A 17771-nucleotide genomic window follows, 5' to 3' on the forward strand; every position below is an offset into this window, starting at 1 on the left:
AGCTACTGCTATTGCTGTTGCTGACTCTACTGGATGTGACATCAGTTAGCATGGAAACTTCATTTGGCGTTGCACAATAACAAGCAAAAAAAACCCCAGTTTGGCTGGATGACTTTCATCAAGACTTTCTCCCATATGGAGCAAGCAAAGATCTTCAAGGGACCTTACAACACTCGTCTTCCAGGACCATAAGGGGGTGGGAGATGATTTAGCAACACTGTGAAACATGTAGTGAGGAAGTTTAGATATGACCTGAAGATGCATAGATGGAAAGCAATCTTTTTTCATGCGGATAGGTCATGCCAGATAGCTTAGACAACTTGTGCAAAATGACAAGATTAGCGCACAAAGGGAATGCAATGCGGCAGATCTGATTTTACAGAAACATTATTTATGGGTTAGTGGGTGGACAAAAGTTTTCTCAACAGATTTTTGCACATCGAATCATACACAGAGTTCAAGTGGTTTCTTTAGCCTCTACTTAGTGCCACTTTCTAGATAACGTTTTGCTGTAATTTAATTTATCTAGACTTTAATGAGACTTTTGGTACTTTACTGCCTAGAAAATTATTACTGACACTGGAAATATGGTGCCTGGTTACGAATATTGCAATGAAGATATGAAGTTGCCAGACATATTGTAAACAGAGCATAATTACAGTATATTTACAGTTGAACATCAAAATGGGAAGAGATGCCAAGTGGCATTTCTCAGAAGTTAATATTGGGACTGATACCATCTAATATCTTCCCTAATAATTTGGAAAATGAAGTAAATTGTGCATTGATTGAATACACAGTAGACACATGAGGAACATGAACTACAACACAGCAGGTGGGTGGATTGAAAAATACCCCCAGAACAATCTGGAGATCTAAGAGGGATAGAGAGAAGGGTGCATTTAAAAGGGAAGATATTTAATGCAGACAAATGTAGAATAATAAGCTTAGAGAAAATTAACACCCATCTCAAGTAACCAAGTGGGAAAATGCCAATTTTCATTACAAAAAAAAAATATTTCACAAAAATCCAAGAGATTTCACAGTTTATTCACACTGAAAATTCACATTGGGGTATATGCATCAGGTTTGACAACTTGTTTGCTACATTCCAGCCTGATGTGATTTTAAAAGGAAGAGTAACAGATTCCGTTAAAAATCTGCCTTTTAAAATAAATTTTTACTTATTTTATATGTATAGCAAATGCTCATAGAAGACTCAATTTACAGTCCTGTTAGTGGAAGTAACACAGTAGTAATGTAACTTAAGTAAGAGACACAGAAGCAGTACATACGAGGGCCAAGGTGGAGGTCAGGAAGCCAAAGCCCATCTGTCTCCAATACTGTCGAGGAATTCTAAGTGTTCACTCGATGCAACAGAGCAAAATCCATGAAATACTAGCTTGCCACTGTTTTGCTGACCTCAGATTAGAAGCTCAACTATGCCTTCAGTTTAGAAGCAACTATGCCTTAAGGAAAGCTATTACTGTATTAAAGAAATAAGATTCTGAGGGATATTAAAAAAAAAATAAGGAGGCTTAAACAAATGCTGTAACAAGCTTGCTACGTTAAATGACTACTGTATACAGTAATGAAACTTAAATATTATCTGTAGGATGGAAATTGTCAAAAGAATATACCCTCTTCAATAAAATTAACCTGTAATTACATAAACTCACCAAGTATAGAAACATATTTTATGACACAAAAAAACCTACACGGACTATGTTACAGAACTGCTACTGGCTGAGAGTTAAAGAGCGCACTATCTTTTTTCCATCATTATTTTTTTAACAATAACCATAGTACATTATTTTGTCACAGGAATGATTCATTACAAGAAAATATATAAACTTTATCAAACTGAGTATTACTTTTCTTCCTAAGACAGCAATCCAGATATAGCTGATGCATACAAAATGGCTGACGTGACAGCAATCAATATTTTTTTTAGGTATGTTTAAAAACCTGCTTACCAAGGGGAGCCATATATTCTGAATCCCCTCACCGTCACTTCAGAGTCTTGAAGATAGATGCAGTTTGTTAGAAGAGACTGTACATTTTCATAGCTCTCTGGCTTCAGCTTAGAAACAGAGGGGAAATAGTAAAAGTCCTGCTTGATTAAGTCAGCCATGAATTCCTGGTCAAAGGTCAATTCATGATTTCCTGCTATCACAATCTTGTATTCATAGGGCAGGCTACCTAAAACAGTGAAAAGCAAACAAATTACATGTTTTATGGAAAATCTGATAAAAGAAAACAGACAGACTCACAGACTATTATCAATTCCTATAATATGCTCACATACTGAAAACAACAGAGCATACGCCTTACTACGTTTTACTGCAATTTCTGCTGATTTCAGGTAAATGACATTACTGTCTTTTTCAGGGCACACTATGATTTAGCATACTTAGCATTAATGTGTTGAAATTACTTTCAACTCATCAACCTTAAAAACCAGTCTGCAGACTTCTGCTCTACTATTTACTTCTAGTTAATTGCCATTTGTGCTGCAAGTATCACTTACTGTGACAGTGATGATAACTCTTTGACAGAAATTAGGGTTCAAAGAAGATCAGTCGTAACGCTTCACAAAATAATGTCAGCTCTTCTCCCAGAGCTGTGGTCTTTATCCGCTTGTGTTGAGGAGGTCTTACAGACTCAGAACTTGGGTCAGTCAGAGGTCTGCTGCCCTCTTTGCCCTTTCAAATCAAGCCTTCAACCAAGACAGGGATGGGGTTTAGCTGTCAAAACTCCACATCCCACAAAGCAGTCTTGCAGTTTGCCTCTATCCCATGTTTTTTCCTGCTCCATTTTCTCAGTGACTTCCTTAGATCCATGGACTATAATTTAAAGTGACTCATGTTCAAGAATATTTTACAAACTGTATTTAGTGAAAAACCTTACAACCTCCTGCCGACTGCAAGAATATACATGCCCACATACATAGGTTCTCCCTGAGAGCAGCACTGCAACAGGAACTTTCTACCTAAGTCCACATTTGGTTATCAGCTGGATTCTGTCCTTGAGAGCAGGCATCACCTGCCTCTAGAAGCTTAACAGAAACCTTCTGAGCACATCTGAGAGGAAACAAAGACAGAAACTGTGTAAAGCTGCATTCATTAGCTTTGCTTCTGCACTGTTACTGTGCATCGGGATGAAGACAGTCAGAAAAGGAGACTGGGACCAGAAAAAAAGTATTTTCTTGAAAATGAGACCCACTGTGCATAGCAGCAATCTTGTCATTTTTAACATGTATTGTTGATAACATAGAAATGACCACAACCATAACCTAGAGGTAGGATATTTAGAGAAGGTAAACCACCACCCAATATGCAGTGGAAAAAGTTGGCATGTATAGGACTTAAGAATAAAATGCAAGAGTGTAATTCAGAGTTACAGAAATATGAAACAAAGAACAGTGCTAGCCCAGAGGAGATGCCACAAGGCTAAACGCATTATTTGCCATATGAAACGATATCAGTAACTCTTAAGTGTAAATTTCAGACACCTGGAACACCTGGAACACCTGTATTAGGAAAATTGATTGTACATTTTCCAGTCTTTCTGGTGGGTTCAATACATATGTGCTTTTAGAATATTTGCTAAGAGAAACTGTTTTCAGATATCTATAATTACATGTTGAATGCTGGAGATTCTCTTTTTCACTTGAAAGACTACCTGAGATGTACATTTTGTAATTTTTGCCTCTGAAACGCTTAGCATTTTGCAGATGTGCACTCCATCTCTACAAGTTTTCTGTGTGTGTACACATATACACACATAAGTTAAAAATGTTACTTAGATGCTACAATATGTATGGGCATCTACATGCCCTAAAGCATTCTTGGTAAAAAAGGAAAATAAAATCCTGAATACCGCAGTGCTGTTAACAATTCCATCTCTATTGTTTTGTACATCTTTTCCAGCTCATCTGATCCATCCATCTAGCAGCCAAGAACCTGCACGAGCTTGTTATAGCTGTTGCTTCCACTAATGTATTTATGTCATGTTGCTGTCTGTGGGTGTTACTTAGGCAAATTAGCAAATTACTCTAAATGTACAGTTACATTTATTATAGTGGCGGCCAGAAGCGCTACTGTAGTTACAGGTCTGTCAGCTTTTCAATTAACAACTGTATTTTTGATGAGTTTGCAGCTCAAGTTTTTTTTTCTTTCATTCCATACCAGGTGGCACCTTGCTAAACCCATTTCCCTCTTTTTGCCTCCACAACCTCTCTTTACCATCTTTTTTTTTTTTTTTCTCCCTAACAGATATTTTTTCTGCTCATGCGTGTTTTCATTGCTTCTTATAGCAATTGGAGACATAGTGGAATAGCTCACCTGACTGGAGAGATGCAATGGATGGACACAGGCTTATAAGCTGTCTATCACACCTTTGAAAAGTCAGGGGGATTGGAGAAGTTTCCCTTGGCTGGAAAAAGGCAAATGTCATACCCACCTTCAAGAAAGACAAGAAGGGGAATCTGGGAAAATACAGGCCATCAAGCTTCACATCAGGCCTGGGAAAATTATGGAACACATCTCTCATAAAGTAGTTTTCCAAGCAGTGAAGGTCAGCAAAGTGAATGGGAACAGCCATCTGTGATGGCTAAATCATACCTGACTAGCACAATTGCCTTCTATGAGGAGATGACTGGCTCTGTGGTGAAGGGGGAGTACTGGATGCTGTTTGCCTCGATCTTAGCCTTTGACACAATCTCCCACAGCATTCTTATATCCAGATTGCTAAAATAAGGATGGATGATAAGGTGGGTCAAGTATCCTCTAGAATACTGAGCTCAAAGGGCTAAAATCAGTGGGACAAAGTCCATTGGAAGCAAGTCACTAGAGGTATGCCTCAGCTAGTGATGTTGGGGCCAATACTACTTCCTTCTGTACTAACAGCCTGGATAATCTGATGGAGTGCACTTTCAGCAAATTTGCAAGACAACACCAAATTACAAGTGAGGATATGCTGACTCACTCTGGAAGGTATGTGTGCTCTTCGGAAGAACCTCCAAAGTTTGGAAAAATGGTTTGACAGGAACCTCATAAATTTCATCAAAAGCAAATGCAAACTCCTCCTTTTGCATACTCCTATGAGAGAATAACAAGACTAGGCACAGTGTGTCTTTGTGGCAAAGCCAGACAACCACACTGCACTAGTTAACAGTGAAAATAGCTGAACAAAGGGAGTGATCTTTCTCCTCTGTCTAGCACTAGTGAGATCAAGTCTGGAGCGTGGTGTCCAGTTCTGGGTTCCTCAGTAAAAGAAAACATAGGGACAAACTGAAGGAAGTCCAGCAGACAGCCGCCAAGATGGCTGGGGAATGTGGCATACGGGAAGAGGCTGAGACGTGAGTCTCTTCAGCCTAGAGAAGATGAAGACCTTACTGCTGCCTGCAACTACCTGATCTCAGGATACAGAGAAGCCAGAGCTAGGTTCTTCTCAGAGGTGCACACAGTTACAAGAAGCAACAGACACAAGTGGGAACATGGTACAAGGAAAGAATTTTACTATGAGGACGGTCAAAACATGGAATAGGTGCTAGAGCAGCTGTGAAATCTCCGCTCTTAGAGATATTCAAAACTCAACTGGACAAGGAGGTTCTGAACAGCCTGCTCTAACTAGGCCTGTTCCGAACAGGAGGTTGGACTCTGACCTCCAAACGTACCCTCCATCCTGTGTGATTCCAGGTTTCTGCAAGTGTACACTGGAAAACTAACAGTAATTTTAAAGAACCTGCAATGTTGCAAGGAATTAAAAACTCATTTCATGTTGTGATTCTAATGAAACAAATCTACAGTAGGCAAGCAATTTAACAAGACTAGAGAGTATGTTCCATTAACTGGTACAAGTTTTCATACTATCCATTTTGCAGCTGAGTAGGACTAAATACTCAACTGATAGCTAATTAACATTTGATGCTAGTATACGGCTTTACTGGAGGGCAAGTAGCAAACTCCTTATTAATAGAGAAGCTAAATACAAAAGTATTATAGAAAATTTACAGCTGTCACAGGAATTCTGCACACATATCCAGGAAAAAACTCATTCCCCAGTAAAATTAAGGCATCAAGCATGTTAGATCTGCCTTTCTGGAGTGCCAAGAAACACATACAAAAACATACGCCACAGGAGTCAAAGATGTATTTTCGAACCAAAAAACAAAAGGCAAAGTTATGAATTTGGTGGAAAGTTATTTTCTTTTTTAAATTATTTTGAGTAGCCAAAACAAGACAAGTGGTTTTGCTTGAAGACCAGGGAATCCCCTGTTCCTGGCACCTGAGAAGCTTCTCCTAAAATATTTCTATAAGCTGGAGAGGAACTAGAACTAGAATTGGTTGAAAACAATTTATCTTAACAGCATTCTATATTAAAATTATTAAAATACTACTTGGATGGAATGGGATATATTTGGAAATTCATATAGTGATTCTGACATTACCAAGAAAAGAAAATGAACCAAAATGTCAGTTTAAAGTATCTGGGGGTAAAAAATTTCTGGGGGTAAAAAAAATTTCTAAGCAATTTTTTTTTTCTTAAAATGAGGGGGTTTTCCCTCCCATAATATCCAACTTTCCAGAAATTACAATTATTTTCCTCCATAATCAACCTCTAGCCACCTCATCCTATTTGGATTTGGAATCAACAGGAATCTTAACACATCAAAATTCTGTCAGAAACATACTGGCTCAAATTTAGTCCTGGCCTTCAGGGCTTTTAGGCTACATCCAGCTTTTGCCTTCTGCCAACTTGGAGTGAGCCTCCAAGCCACCATTCTCTTTCAGACTCTACCTTAACAAAGCATGAGAGATTTTTCCCTTCCTTTTCCTTCATCTATGCTGCATGGTTTTTCATCTTTCCTGCCACATTTTCCCCCTCCTCTCCTTTTTGTAATTTCTCCCTGTATGCAGAAAAATGCTGGAGACATTACCTTGCACTTAATTTAGCATTTTACTAAAGGGCTTTTTCTTACAGAAACAAAACTTGCAGCAGTACGATGCTTCAGACTTCTGTATGTTTGTTTCTCGACATCCCTCTGAAAATGCCCAGCAGATTCAGAAGTTATTTGTTATATTCAGCAAAGTAAGTACCTCAAAGGTACTTATGTTCCCTTGAGCTTCCTCAATATGTCTAAGAAGACTAATGCCCAGTCTGAAGGAGAGGTTTCAGAGGAATGAGACACCTAAGGATCCACAGAAGTCTAGGAGACAAAATCCATGAAGTCAGGCAGCAGTGGTTCTCCTCCCAGAACAACTAAGAAGATGAAGTTTCTGCCCCAAATGCCCTAAATCAATCCAATTTACTATTTTTTGAGATTATCTTACTATCTTGCTTTTTTGACAGCTACAGCAAGCCCTCCTGACAAAAGCTTTTGTTCCTCAGTGTAAGAATCTGATAGCAGTTCTGGTAATATATAATGTATAAAAATAGAGATATTGTTCAGCTAATAACATCTTTGTTTATTCCCTTCATTACTGTAGATTGCTAATTAAGAAAATCAACTGAACATCTAAATTTTTTGCATGTTTATGCACCAATTACAAAATTATTACAGCAATTCTTAACTTCTAAACTACAGCGGGCCCTTTTTATGGCAAACATAATTTTTACAAAATAACTTGAAATGCTGGGGAACCATTACTTGAACTACAAACTGCATCATGCGAAGTACTGAACAATGTGCCTCTGTCTGCTATTTCTCTGCATTTGAATTTGTTCAAAGCAGAATTCTATGTGCTTAAAAGTTCATCCTGTTCTATCAGTCATCTTCCCCGTAAACTAGATCAACGCTGAAAATAATTCAAAAGCAAATGCATGATGTTTATACTCCGGGCTTGTCTGGCACTAAGAGGTTAGGCATCTTTATCAAATAGTAACCTCCTTTGCAGCTTAGAGTTGTTATCAACTTGCACCTTCACCAAGATAAATGCAAACTTGTACAAGCAGATGTGCTTTGCTTCTCTCCTGGTATTGTAGTGAGCAGAATTTTTAGTATTCATTAAAAGCAGAGACAATCATGTAAGTGCCCACTTAATGCTTTTTCCCTCTCATTTCAACCTTTTGGAATACAGCAGTGAGTGATATAGTAAAAAGACTGCATAACTGTCTCAGATTGCTTTTTAGCATCTCTTTGACAGTTCTGTGTTTAAACACTGGGGCTGATGTCTGGGAAATTCACATTAACATACTTTTTGTATGGTGTGTAATCTGGAATAACATTGTAAATGAACACTCCCTCCTAAGTCATCTGTAACCTGCTAGCTCAAGACATTCTTGCATTGTAAAAGCTAGTAATTATATTAAGCACTACAACAGCAATCACATACAATACTGCTCACATTTACAAAACAGGATTTCTTAGTATAAATAGATAAAGGCAAATCAAACTAAAAAATACCTGATAATAGCCCAACTTAGGCTCTTTGATATACTGTGTTTTATATGCACACACGCACATGTATAATAATTGGCCAAAATTACTTCTAAAGGAAAAATGGCTTCCTTTTATCCCGGTTTATTTAATTACCCTGTAATTATGCAGAATGAACCCAGTGCATGTTGCAAACTAGGCCATTAAAGTGGCTGTAGTGAGTCAAACCAGAAGATTATGTAGGTCTGTTCCTTCTGTCCACTAGTGGTCAGTAACAGATGCCTAGAAAATTATACGACTGCAAGGTTTGCCTAAACTGAACCTTACTTTGATATTGCCTTACATTATGGCAATGGATGGTTTGAAAACCCCCAACTATGTAAGCCACAGGGTCTATTTTAATAAATACTTTTTATTTCCTGGAATAGTTGTAATCTTAAAAAATATACATTTCTGTGGAGATGAATTTTTACAACAGCTTTTCTGCCCTTTGGAATATTCTATTTCTGGTTTATAACATATATAAGTGGGGAAAATGAAAGAAAAGAAGATGGAGAACTATGTTAAAAAGTAACAATCAAACATATTTCAGACTTCCTACACGGATCTCACCGCACACTGACACAGATTCCTATTCAGATCTTCAGATCCCACAAAGGTGCTTTTAGTACCTCCCAGTCGTCACCTTCTGGAAGAGATGACTACAAAGAGCTGTGTGTTATGTCACTGTACAAGGTGCACAGCACTAATAACAGTATTTAATGTTTGTGTACAGTGCTTTGCAGTAGATGTTCAAAGTGCTGCACTGATGATAATTAATCCTCCAACACATTCATGTGGTAGGTGGATCAAGCACCATTTTCACAATTTTACAAGGGGGAACAATAAAGGGACTGTCAAGTCTGAAGACTACTAACCACAATTTAGTCGCTTGTGTTCCTCAGGCTCTTTCAAATATCTCCACCAGAGGCCACGACAATTCATGGAATCATACTCCAGATCTCTCAGTTCCCTGGTTGATCTCTGCACGTCTGGGCCACACTGCTTTCTTAAAGCTACACTTGTCTCCTAGTCTGGAATAAGACTGGGTGTTTTTGCTCACATATTATTTGGAGGATCAGGGATCTCCATATTTATGAAAATCACAGGACATTTTTAGGCGAGTCACCCCGGAGACTAAGAATCTTTAAGTCTGGCTACTTTCCACTCCACTAGCGGAAACAAGAAACCTCAGTATTAGTGCAAAGTGCAAGAAATCCCCCAAAAGCATACGCGTGTTTGGAAGCAGGAAATTAAGAGAAAATCTTTTAGCACCTACCACTCCTACAGCTTGTCACCACTAGTATGGGAGAAATACTTGGAGAACAGCTGTTCTGAGTCATCTTGCCAATACAGGGATGTATTTTAAATATTCCCTGAGACACCCGGCCAGTTTAGTGTTCAGAAGTCTTCAGGACATACTAACTCCCCAGAACTAGAGAGTGTGTTGCAGTGCACTTTTCTGTGATGTACTGTCTGAATCTTAGACGTACAAATGGATCTGAACCATTGCACATTTAAGAAATGCAATAAAAATCAACACTTTTTTTAGTATGCCTAGTCTTTTAAAAATGACATCTGTTCTAAATCCCTACACAGCTCAATGTTTTTCACTGCATTTCCAAAGCCATTCTTTTGTAAATAGATAATTAGTACTTAAATACTTCTTTCAAAGGGTTTCCACATTAACATAAAAATAGTGTAATTACCGATGGTCAAAATGGCATGACTACAATTTATAAATTCTAATTTCTTTTGCTGCTTGGAAGATTATTTTTTTTTCTTCTTCAACACAATTTTTATCTGTTTTAAATGTATTATTGAACCTAAAAATACCTGTTAAAAGAGGATGAAAAATCACTGCCATCATTTTGTGAGATTGAACAGTAAAGCAAATGTAAAGCTAATTTCAGGCTTTTCTGAAGAGCTTTTTTTATCAAGAGCTTAAAAGTAGGGATGATGTTTATTGACAAAAATTAGCTGATTTTCTTCTACAACCTAATACTAGAAGCGGGTAATTCTAGTAGTGCTATTTACTATAGCTGGGATGGCATCTTCAGACTAAAATACTTTTTAGTCTGAAATAAAAAAAATATCCTTTGATATTAATCTGCCTACGTCAATTCCTGAAGTGCATGTCAAATAATTTAATCTAGCTTTTTTGTGTGTGTACGATATACAGGTAAAATTAACATTTTCAGGAAAATACTCTAAAGAGCTAATTACTGTTTTCCATGACAATGCAAAGCCACCAATTTTTTTATTTCAAATTTAGCTTGAACTTGAATTTCAAATAGGAAGACTGTCTTTGACACTGGAAAATCTCAAGCAAACATACTGAAACAATGGATATTAGTTTAAGTAATCTTTTCAATCCATGCACAGAAGAGAATTCACAGACAGAATACAAAAGCATGTGTTGCAGCTTACATCACAGATTGGCTATTTAGTCAAATTTCCAGGAAAGTAACCCAGAAGCTCAAAGTGACAGTGGGTCCTGGAGCATACACAATTTGGAAATGATATTACAGACTTGAGCAAGGGGAATTACATGAGCAACTGAGATAAGCAGGCAATTTCCAGTGCCAACAATATAGGATATGAAAAATAGACATGGTTTTGGAGTCATTATTTGATGAGTGCACTAAAGCAGGACATGCGTCTTTGTATTTGTCCTACAACACTGACTTATATGCAGGTAGGGAATAAACAATAAAACCAAAAATAACGAAAAAGCTGAGCACAAGGATAGCTACAGTGCACAGTCAGCCTAATAGATCTTATGATATAATGTACCTTATCTAACCTTGATTACACAGAATCACAGAATTATTTGGGTTGGAAGGGACCTTTAAAGATGATCCAGTTCCAATCCCCCGCCATGGGCAGGGACACCTTCCACTAGACCAAGTTGCTCAAAGCCCTGTCCAAGCTGGCCTTGAACATTTTCAGTGATGGGACATCCACAACTTCTCTGGGCAACCTGTTTCAATGCCTCACCACCCTCACTGTAAAATATTACTTCCTTATAGCCAATCTAAATGTCCCCTTTTTCAGTTTAAAACTGCTGCCAATTGTCCTATCACTACATGCCCTTGTAAGAAGTCCTTCTCCAGATTTCTTTTAAGCCCCCTTTAGGTAATGAAAGCCTGCAATAAGGTATCCCCCAAGCCTTCTCTTCTCCAGGCTGAACAAGCCCAACTCTCTCAACCTGTCTTCATAGGAGAGGTATGCCAGCCCTCTGCTTACTTTCATGGCTCTCCTCTGGACCTGCTCTAGCACGTCCGTGTATTGAGAAACAAGTCCCCAGAATTATTTTTGGCCATTTAAAGTGATGTCATTAAAATCTCCTGGACATACTGGAAAATTAGCGTGTGTTCAAAGCTGTCATACCATGCATCTTTATAGTGCCATTAGAAAGTTGCACTGGCTTCATGTCCTTCCATGCAGCCCTGCCATAATACATATTTAATACTTCATTATTTCTCATCCTCCAAAACTGGATTTTCAAATTTTGAAGAAAAATAGTCAGAGAGGAAAGTATGTAAAAAAAGCTAAAAAGTAAAATATAAGAACAGGAGAAAAGTTATTTCATAAAAAGAAGGGAGGGAAATTATCAGGTTGGCACCACTGTCAAGCTTTGTAAACTGACTGTTCTTCCCTGTTTCCCCTCTTTTTCTAAGCTATTCTGAATAAGGACAGCAAAATTGAAAACTGACTTGCAAAAGTACATCATGATACTGCATGACTGGGCAATAAGATGACAGATGAAACTGAACATAAATTTATGCAGAATAATTCAAGTGCAGGAAAATATATACCAACTACAGACACACACTGATGGGCTCTGAACTAGATATTACCATTCGGAAAAGAGTTCATAGAGTTGTAACAGGCAATTTTATGAAAATGCCATCTCATTGTTCAGTCACAGTCAAAAATAAAAACAGAATAATCCACAACACTAGAGAGGAAAAGAGAACAAACCAGGAAATTTCATTATGCCAGGGGATAAATCTGTGGTGTTCTCAGCTCATGTGCAGTTCTGGTCTCACTGTTTTTAAAAGGATATAGAACAAAAGGGTACAAAGAGTGGCACATATGAACAAAGGCATTTAAGGGCTTCTAAACAGGCTTCAGACTAAAAAATATCTTAAGGGCAGATATTAGAAGAGCCTATATTCTCAAGCAGAATGAAGAATGAAATTGTTCACTTTTCTCTTCCAGTATCAGGAAACACATTATGACACTAGTAGGTGACAGGTTCAAAATAAGCACAGCACTTCACACAAACATAGAATCATAGATTGGTCTGGGTTAGAAGGGAGCTTAAAGACCATCTAGTTTCAACACCCTGCCATGGGCAGGGACACCTTCATGGAACTCTGATGTAAAATTGTCGGCACTCAAAATTTGCACAGATCTAAAAGGCAATTAAAAAAACTAAGAAGAAAGATCTATATATTGAAAACAAAGTAATGCTGTGGCTCAGGATGTCCTTGGACTGCCTACTAGAGAAAGCTGACAAAATATGCACATTCAGTTATCACCAGCATTTCATCTCCTCCATAGAGTTAGGCATCTATCTAGCCCTAGTAAAACCTCAAATTACTCCCTGGGAAGCAGGGGGGAGGGGGAAGAAAAGTAAAAGAACAGAAATTACCAAAAAGAACAAAGTGAAATTAAATGGAGGGCTTTAGGGGTCAGATGATAAAAACTAAGTAACTAAGGGGCAGACAAAGCAGAGCACCTTAGCTGCTAGCTACAATCGAAGACAATACGGTGCTAGAGACATATATCATCTGAGCTGGTGCAGGCCTTCCTGTGTACCCACATACAGTTAGCCTAAAAAAGAGAGAACATATTTTAGGGTATGACTCAGCAAGCCAACGTGCCTCTATTAGCACAACACTTGAGCATGTGGTCGATACAGCCATAAGGTCCATGGAAGTTAATGATGTTAATGTAAAACATTGCATCAGACAGGAACAAAAATTTTATGTACAGCAGAAAGATAAAATCTGAACTTGCTGAAGGGCCTACTGAAAAGATGGAATAGGCTGATAGGTAAGAGTGGCACAGACCCAAGAGGATCCAACGGAACAGAAAGCTAAAAGGTAGGAACCAGTGCTACACATAAAGATATGGAGCAAAAGCAGTAGTAGGATACGAATCTAGTGCCCAAGAGGAAGCTGAGATCAAGGGAAAGTGTAACAAGCAAATATGCTAGTATTTATTCCAAGGCATAAACAGAATTATAGTCTAATGATGGCAGAAGACACAGATTTGACACAGAACAAAATAAGTGGGAAGCTGAGCCCTGTGCTATGGGATGAAGGAACAGACAGAGAAATTTGGTGGCAGCAAGTTAAGAATGATGCTGGAGGTAAAAGTCCGTGCCAGAGTCTGTCAATTGCTTTCTCACGAAGCTAGTCAAATGTTAAGACAAGGAAGAAGAAAAAGGTTGGATAAGCTGTGGGAGTTGCAAAATCATGGAAGGTACTGGAAGCAGCTATCTAGAAAAATCAAAACTGTTGCAGACTAGTGCCTTTCACAACAAGATGCACAGCTAGCAAAACAGTCTTTAATTTCTTCTTCTTAAAGAGAACACTTTAACCATACCACCATTTACTACAGATTTTGCAAACACTCAGGGTATTCTAGTGTTGCTAAGTTGTTCATTAAAAAAAAATTAAAAAAGCTAAAGCTTCCATTTTGAATTCTCACTGACTGCTGTTTAAAGAAATAGCTTACAGTTCTGAACTGGAACAAAACTTTAAATGCTAGCTGATGAAACCTACATCGTGATGCCGAATTATTTTTCTATTGGATCTTCCAGAATAAATTTAAAAAATAAGTTAAACTTCCCCTTTCTTCAAATTGCCAAGAAACTGAAAAAAATCTCTGACTTGTTAAATTTGCATATCTCAAAGATGCTCTTGCAAAAATACACTGAAACCACCAAGATCACCTTTTGCCAAACTGCAAGTGCTACCATGAAGTTGGAATATGCCTGTAAAGTCAGAAAATGAAACCTTTTGGAATAAAAATAATTAAGAGACCATCATAGAAATGCCTTGGGAAATCTCTCTGCCACACTGAGAGTCTTTCAGCTTACAGACTTCTTCAGAACACTGTACAGATGTGACCAGCAGGGAGGCAGATGGAGAACAAGGGAGACAAAAACTGTGCAGCAAGTGATGTGTGTAGCCACCATCCTTGCTTGCTAACAATATCCCAAAGCACTTTTCTTCCCACACTAGCAGAAAAATAAAATCGGTATTATTTAGAAGGGCTAACCATATGGTTTGTGTAATCTTTATATGCTATTTTCAGTACATTATTATACTACATGATAGAGACCTGCAAAATAGGATTAAAATTTGCTTTCTGTTTTACAACCAACCTGTTCCGTTTGGATACCATTCTATGATTCAGTGATACAGAGACAGAGATGAGGGCACTGTACCAGAGTATATTACTTCCACATGCTGTCTCTACCTTAATACTCTTAGAACAATGCAATTGTTCCATGTGGGGCATATTACTGGGTTCCCAAGCTCAAAACAGGTATTTATCAGCCTTGGTGATAATTGTTAGTAAATATTTGATTAAATTCTAAAGTCCTGACTTTTTTTTATATTCCATTTCAGCCTACATGTATCTGTCTGCTTCGTGCCTTCCCAATGTAGAATGCTGTAATATGTAGGAAAAAAAAAAGAGATAGGAATAATGCAAAAATATCAACTACAGGAAAGAAACTAAACCTAAACCCCGAAATCCATTACTCATAAATTGTGTCCTCTCTCTCAGCTACTCCTTTCTTTCCTCTCACTCTTTTTTTGATAATGAAGTATCAGAATCCAGAAGCCATTTTCATTCTAAATTAAGGTATCCACACTGCTGTAAGAACAATACATATCAGGGGTTTTGTCTGGGTATGTTTTCCCATTTTCACTGTCATTTTTGTTTTAGAATATAAAAATGTTGCAGAAGCACATGTAAATCACCATTCTCTTGCCCAGTGGAACAGAATTTCAGTTACCAATGCCAACAGTTGCCTACAGAAGGCATCTACATCTGGTCTGCTACATCCAAGACAGCAACCACCGGCACACATTTTGCTTTGTTTGGAATTCATCACCGTGGTGCAGCTGAGCCTCAGATTAAAAAAAAACAACTATGAGCCTCCAGGGTTAAACAGACAAATGTTTTCAGTCACAACAACTTTTTTGGGGAAGGAAGCAAAGCCATAACAATGTATGTAAGAGGTTTTATGTAAATCATTAAAGGCCTTCTGACTTAAATTGTTGCTAACACCAAGAAGTTGCTTAATGTACACTTGAGAGTGTGAAGGCAGAACAGATGAATTGTCTCACAAATCTTACTTGCTCAGTTGAAAAAATGCAAAAATATTTGTAAAAAAAAAAAAAGAAAAAAGAAAAAAATCATACTCCTGCTCACTGCCATTGAAATTTAACAGTCTAATTAATATTCATTATTTCTGAGTGCATGATGACTTCTACTGAGAGGCAGAAGGGGCAGATACAATCAGTAAACAAACTTACTGTCAAATCCACAGAATTCAATACCTACCTAGCCACTCGTTGAATTTTTTTACTTCACTAGGAAGTCCCAGCTCAGTAAAATCACCAGCATGTATTAACACATCTCCATATGGCATTTGGATGGGATCAGTTCTTGAGTGAGTATCAGAAATACAGACAAATCGTGTATATCCTGGAGGTTTGGGAGCATCATGGGGCACCGGATCAACCCTGTAGGAAATGCATCATAACAAGGTTATAAAGTACTTAACGTACTTCTTAGTGTCTACTTTGCAGTTCTAATACTACTTTTTACCTTTATAAAAGATTACACAGACTTCTAAATCTGGCTGAGGGAAGGGATTTATTAAAACAAACCTAACACTAATGGGAGGTGTAAAAATTCTTGATGTTCACATCACAACATTTTCAGTATTTGTTGGGTAGATGGATTAATTTAAAGAGATTAAGGAAAAAAAATGGACTATGGCAATCACTCTGACACAAATACAAATAATTCAAAGGCATCACCAGTTTCAAAGGAATACTTACTATCCCATTTCATTGTTTAAATATGATTACACAGCATACAGGGAAAAGATTCATTTTAGATACATAAACACATTTCAATGTATTTTTTCTAATTATAACTTTTTTCCCCTGCAAATTATGTAATTCCAGCAAATTTAATTAACACATTTTGGAGATATGTTTCAGTGTGTTAACGCAAAGCAACGTAAGAACTCTCCTTACAACAACTGTAAATGTACATTCGAGTCTGACTATTGTCAGGATAAATGTGGCAACTTTCTGGGCTTGATTATACTAAAAGAAATCAGATGCTCTGAGGGGTGAGGCTGCATTGTTCAGAGCCCAATCTTGATATTCAAAACTGAGGAAACTAAAAGATCTGACCCAGTCTGATGAGACTTACGGTTTAGAAGACGAAAGCAGAGAACACTTCTCTGCTATATGAGGAATACTTACTTTCAACTCAGTCTTTTTACCCTCAATCCATATTTTGTTAAAATATATAGAAGCAAATGTATCTATACGCAGCTATACTGTATCCGCTATTCTAGTTAGGGAATTCTGGTGGAATAAAATTTAAATGCTAGAGATGCAGAGTTATATTTATGTCGGCTGAAAACTGAAAGAGATAGAGAACTGTTATGAATTGTTTTACCTTTCCAAAATATATTTTGAAAGGACAAATAAAATTAGTTTGGTTCAGTGTTGCAGGATATGTAATACATACCCTTATTCCTTACTGGTTGAGCTTCAGTTCAGGAGCTTACTTTTATATAAACTCAGAATAGAAATTAGAGATCTTTGCTATTAATACTACCTGTTTACTTGGTAAATTTTCAAAATACATTTTATTACTTGAAAGACATAAGATAATAATGTTTATGATCACATAATCTTTTCTCCAAGTCAAAGAATTCTGCAAAATTTATAGGCTGGCAAACTGAGGTGGTTTTGACAACTCCATGAGATTAGTAAGAGAGTGAGGAGTAAATCTAAAAACTTTAAATCTTACTAAGTACGGAGAAAGTTCTTAGCATTTTCCACAATATAACTACACAACTAAAGTATGAACAACTTATTTCATACCAGTCTTTCCTATACCTTTTTAGGAAGAAAAAATGTTGGATTTTCTACAGCAGCACTGGAGAAACAGCTTTTTAGCACAAGTACCTTGGAGCTGCCTTTTTGAAGTTTCAGGTTTTGAGCAGAAAGTAATCAAACGGGAGGTAAGGAGAAAAAAACAGCTGTGATCAAATCATACCTAATGAATA

At 37.4% G+C, this 17771-nt stretch overlaps 1 protein-coding gene across 5 annotated transcripts in view; it reads right to left on the reverse strand.

Moving 5' to 3' along the window:
* MPPED1 (metallophosphoesterase domain containing 1) overlaps positions 1-17771 on the reverse strand; it is a 60504-nt gene that overhangs the window by 24883 nt on the left and 17850 nt on the right. For all 5 annotated transcript variants that reach the window (XM_057427266.1, XM_057427285.1, XM_057427276.1 and 2 more), the window contains exons 3-4: positions 16015-16200; positions 1977-2198 (exon numbers count right to left, since the gene is read on the reverse strand). In XM_057427266.1, coding sequence (XP_057283249.1) covers positions 1977-2198; positions 16015-16200 — 408 coding nt within the window. The remainder of the gene's footprint in view (positions 1-1976; positions 2199-16014; positions 16201-17771) is intronic.

The sequence above is a fragment of the Pezoporus wallicus genome, unplaced genomic scaffold (genome assembly GCF_028554395.1).
Source record: "Pezoporus wallicus isolate ANWC-B61680 ecotype Strahan unplaced genomic scaffold, APGP_CSIRO_Pwel_v1 scaffold_3294, whole genome shotgun sequence".
Lineage (NCBI taxonomy): Eukaryota > Metazoa > Chordata > Aves > Psittaciformes > Psittacidae > Pezoporus > Pezoporus wallicus.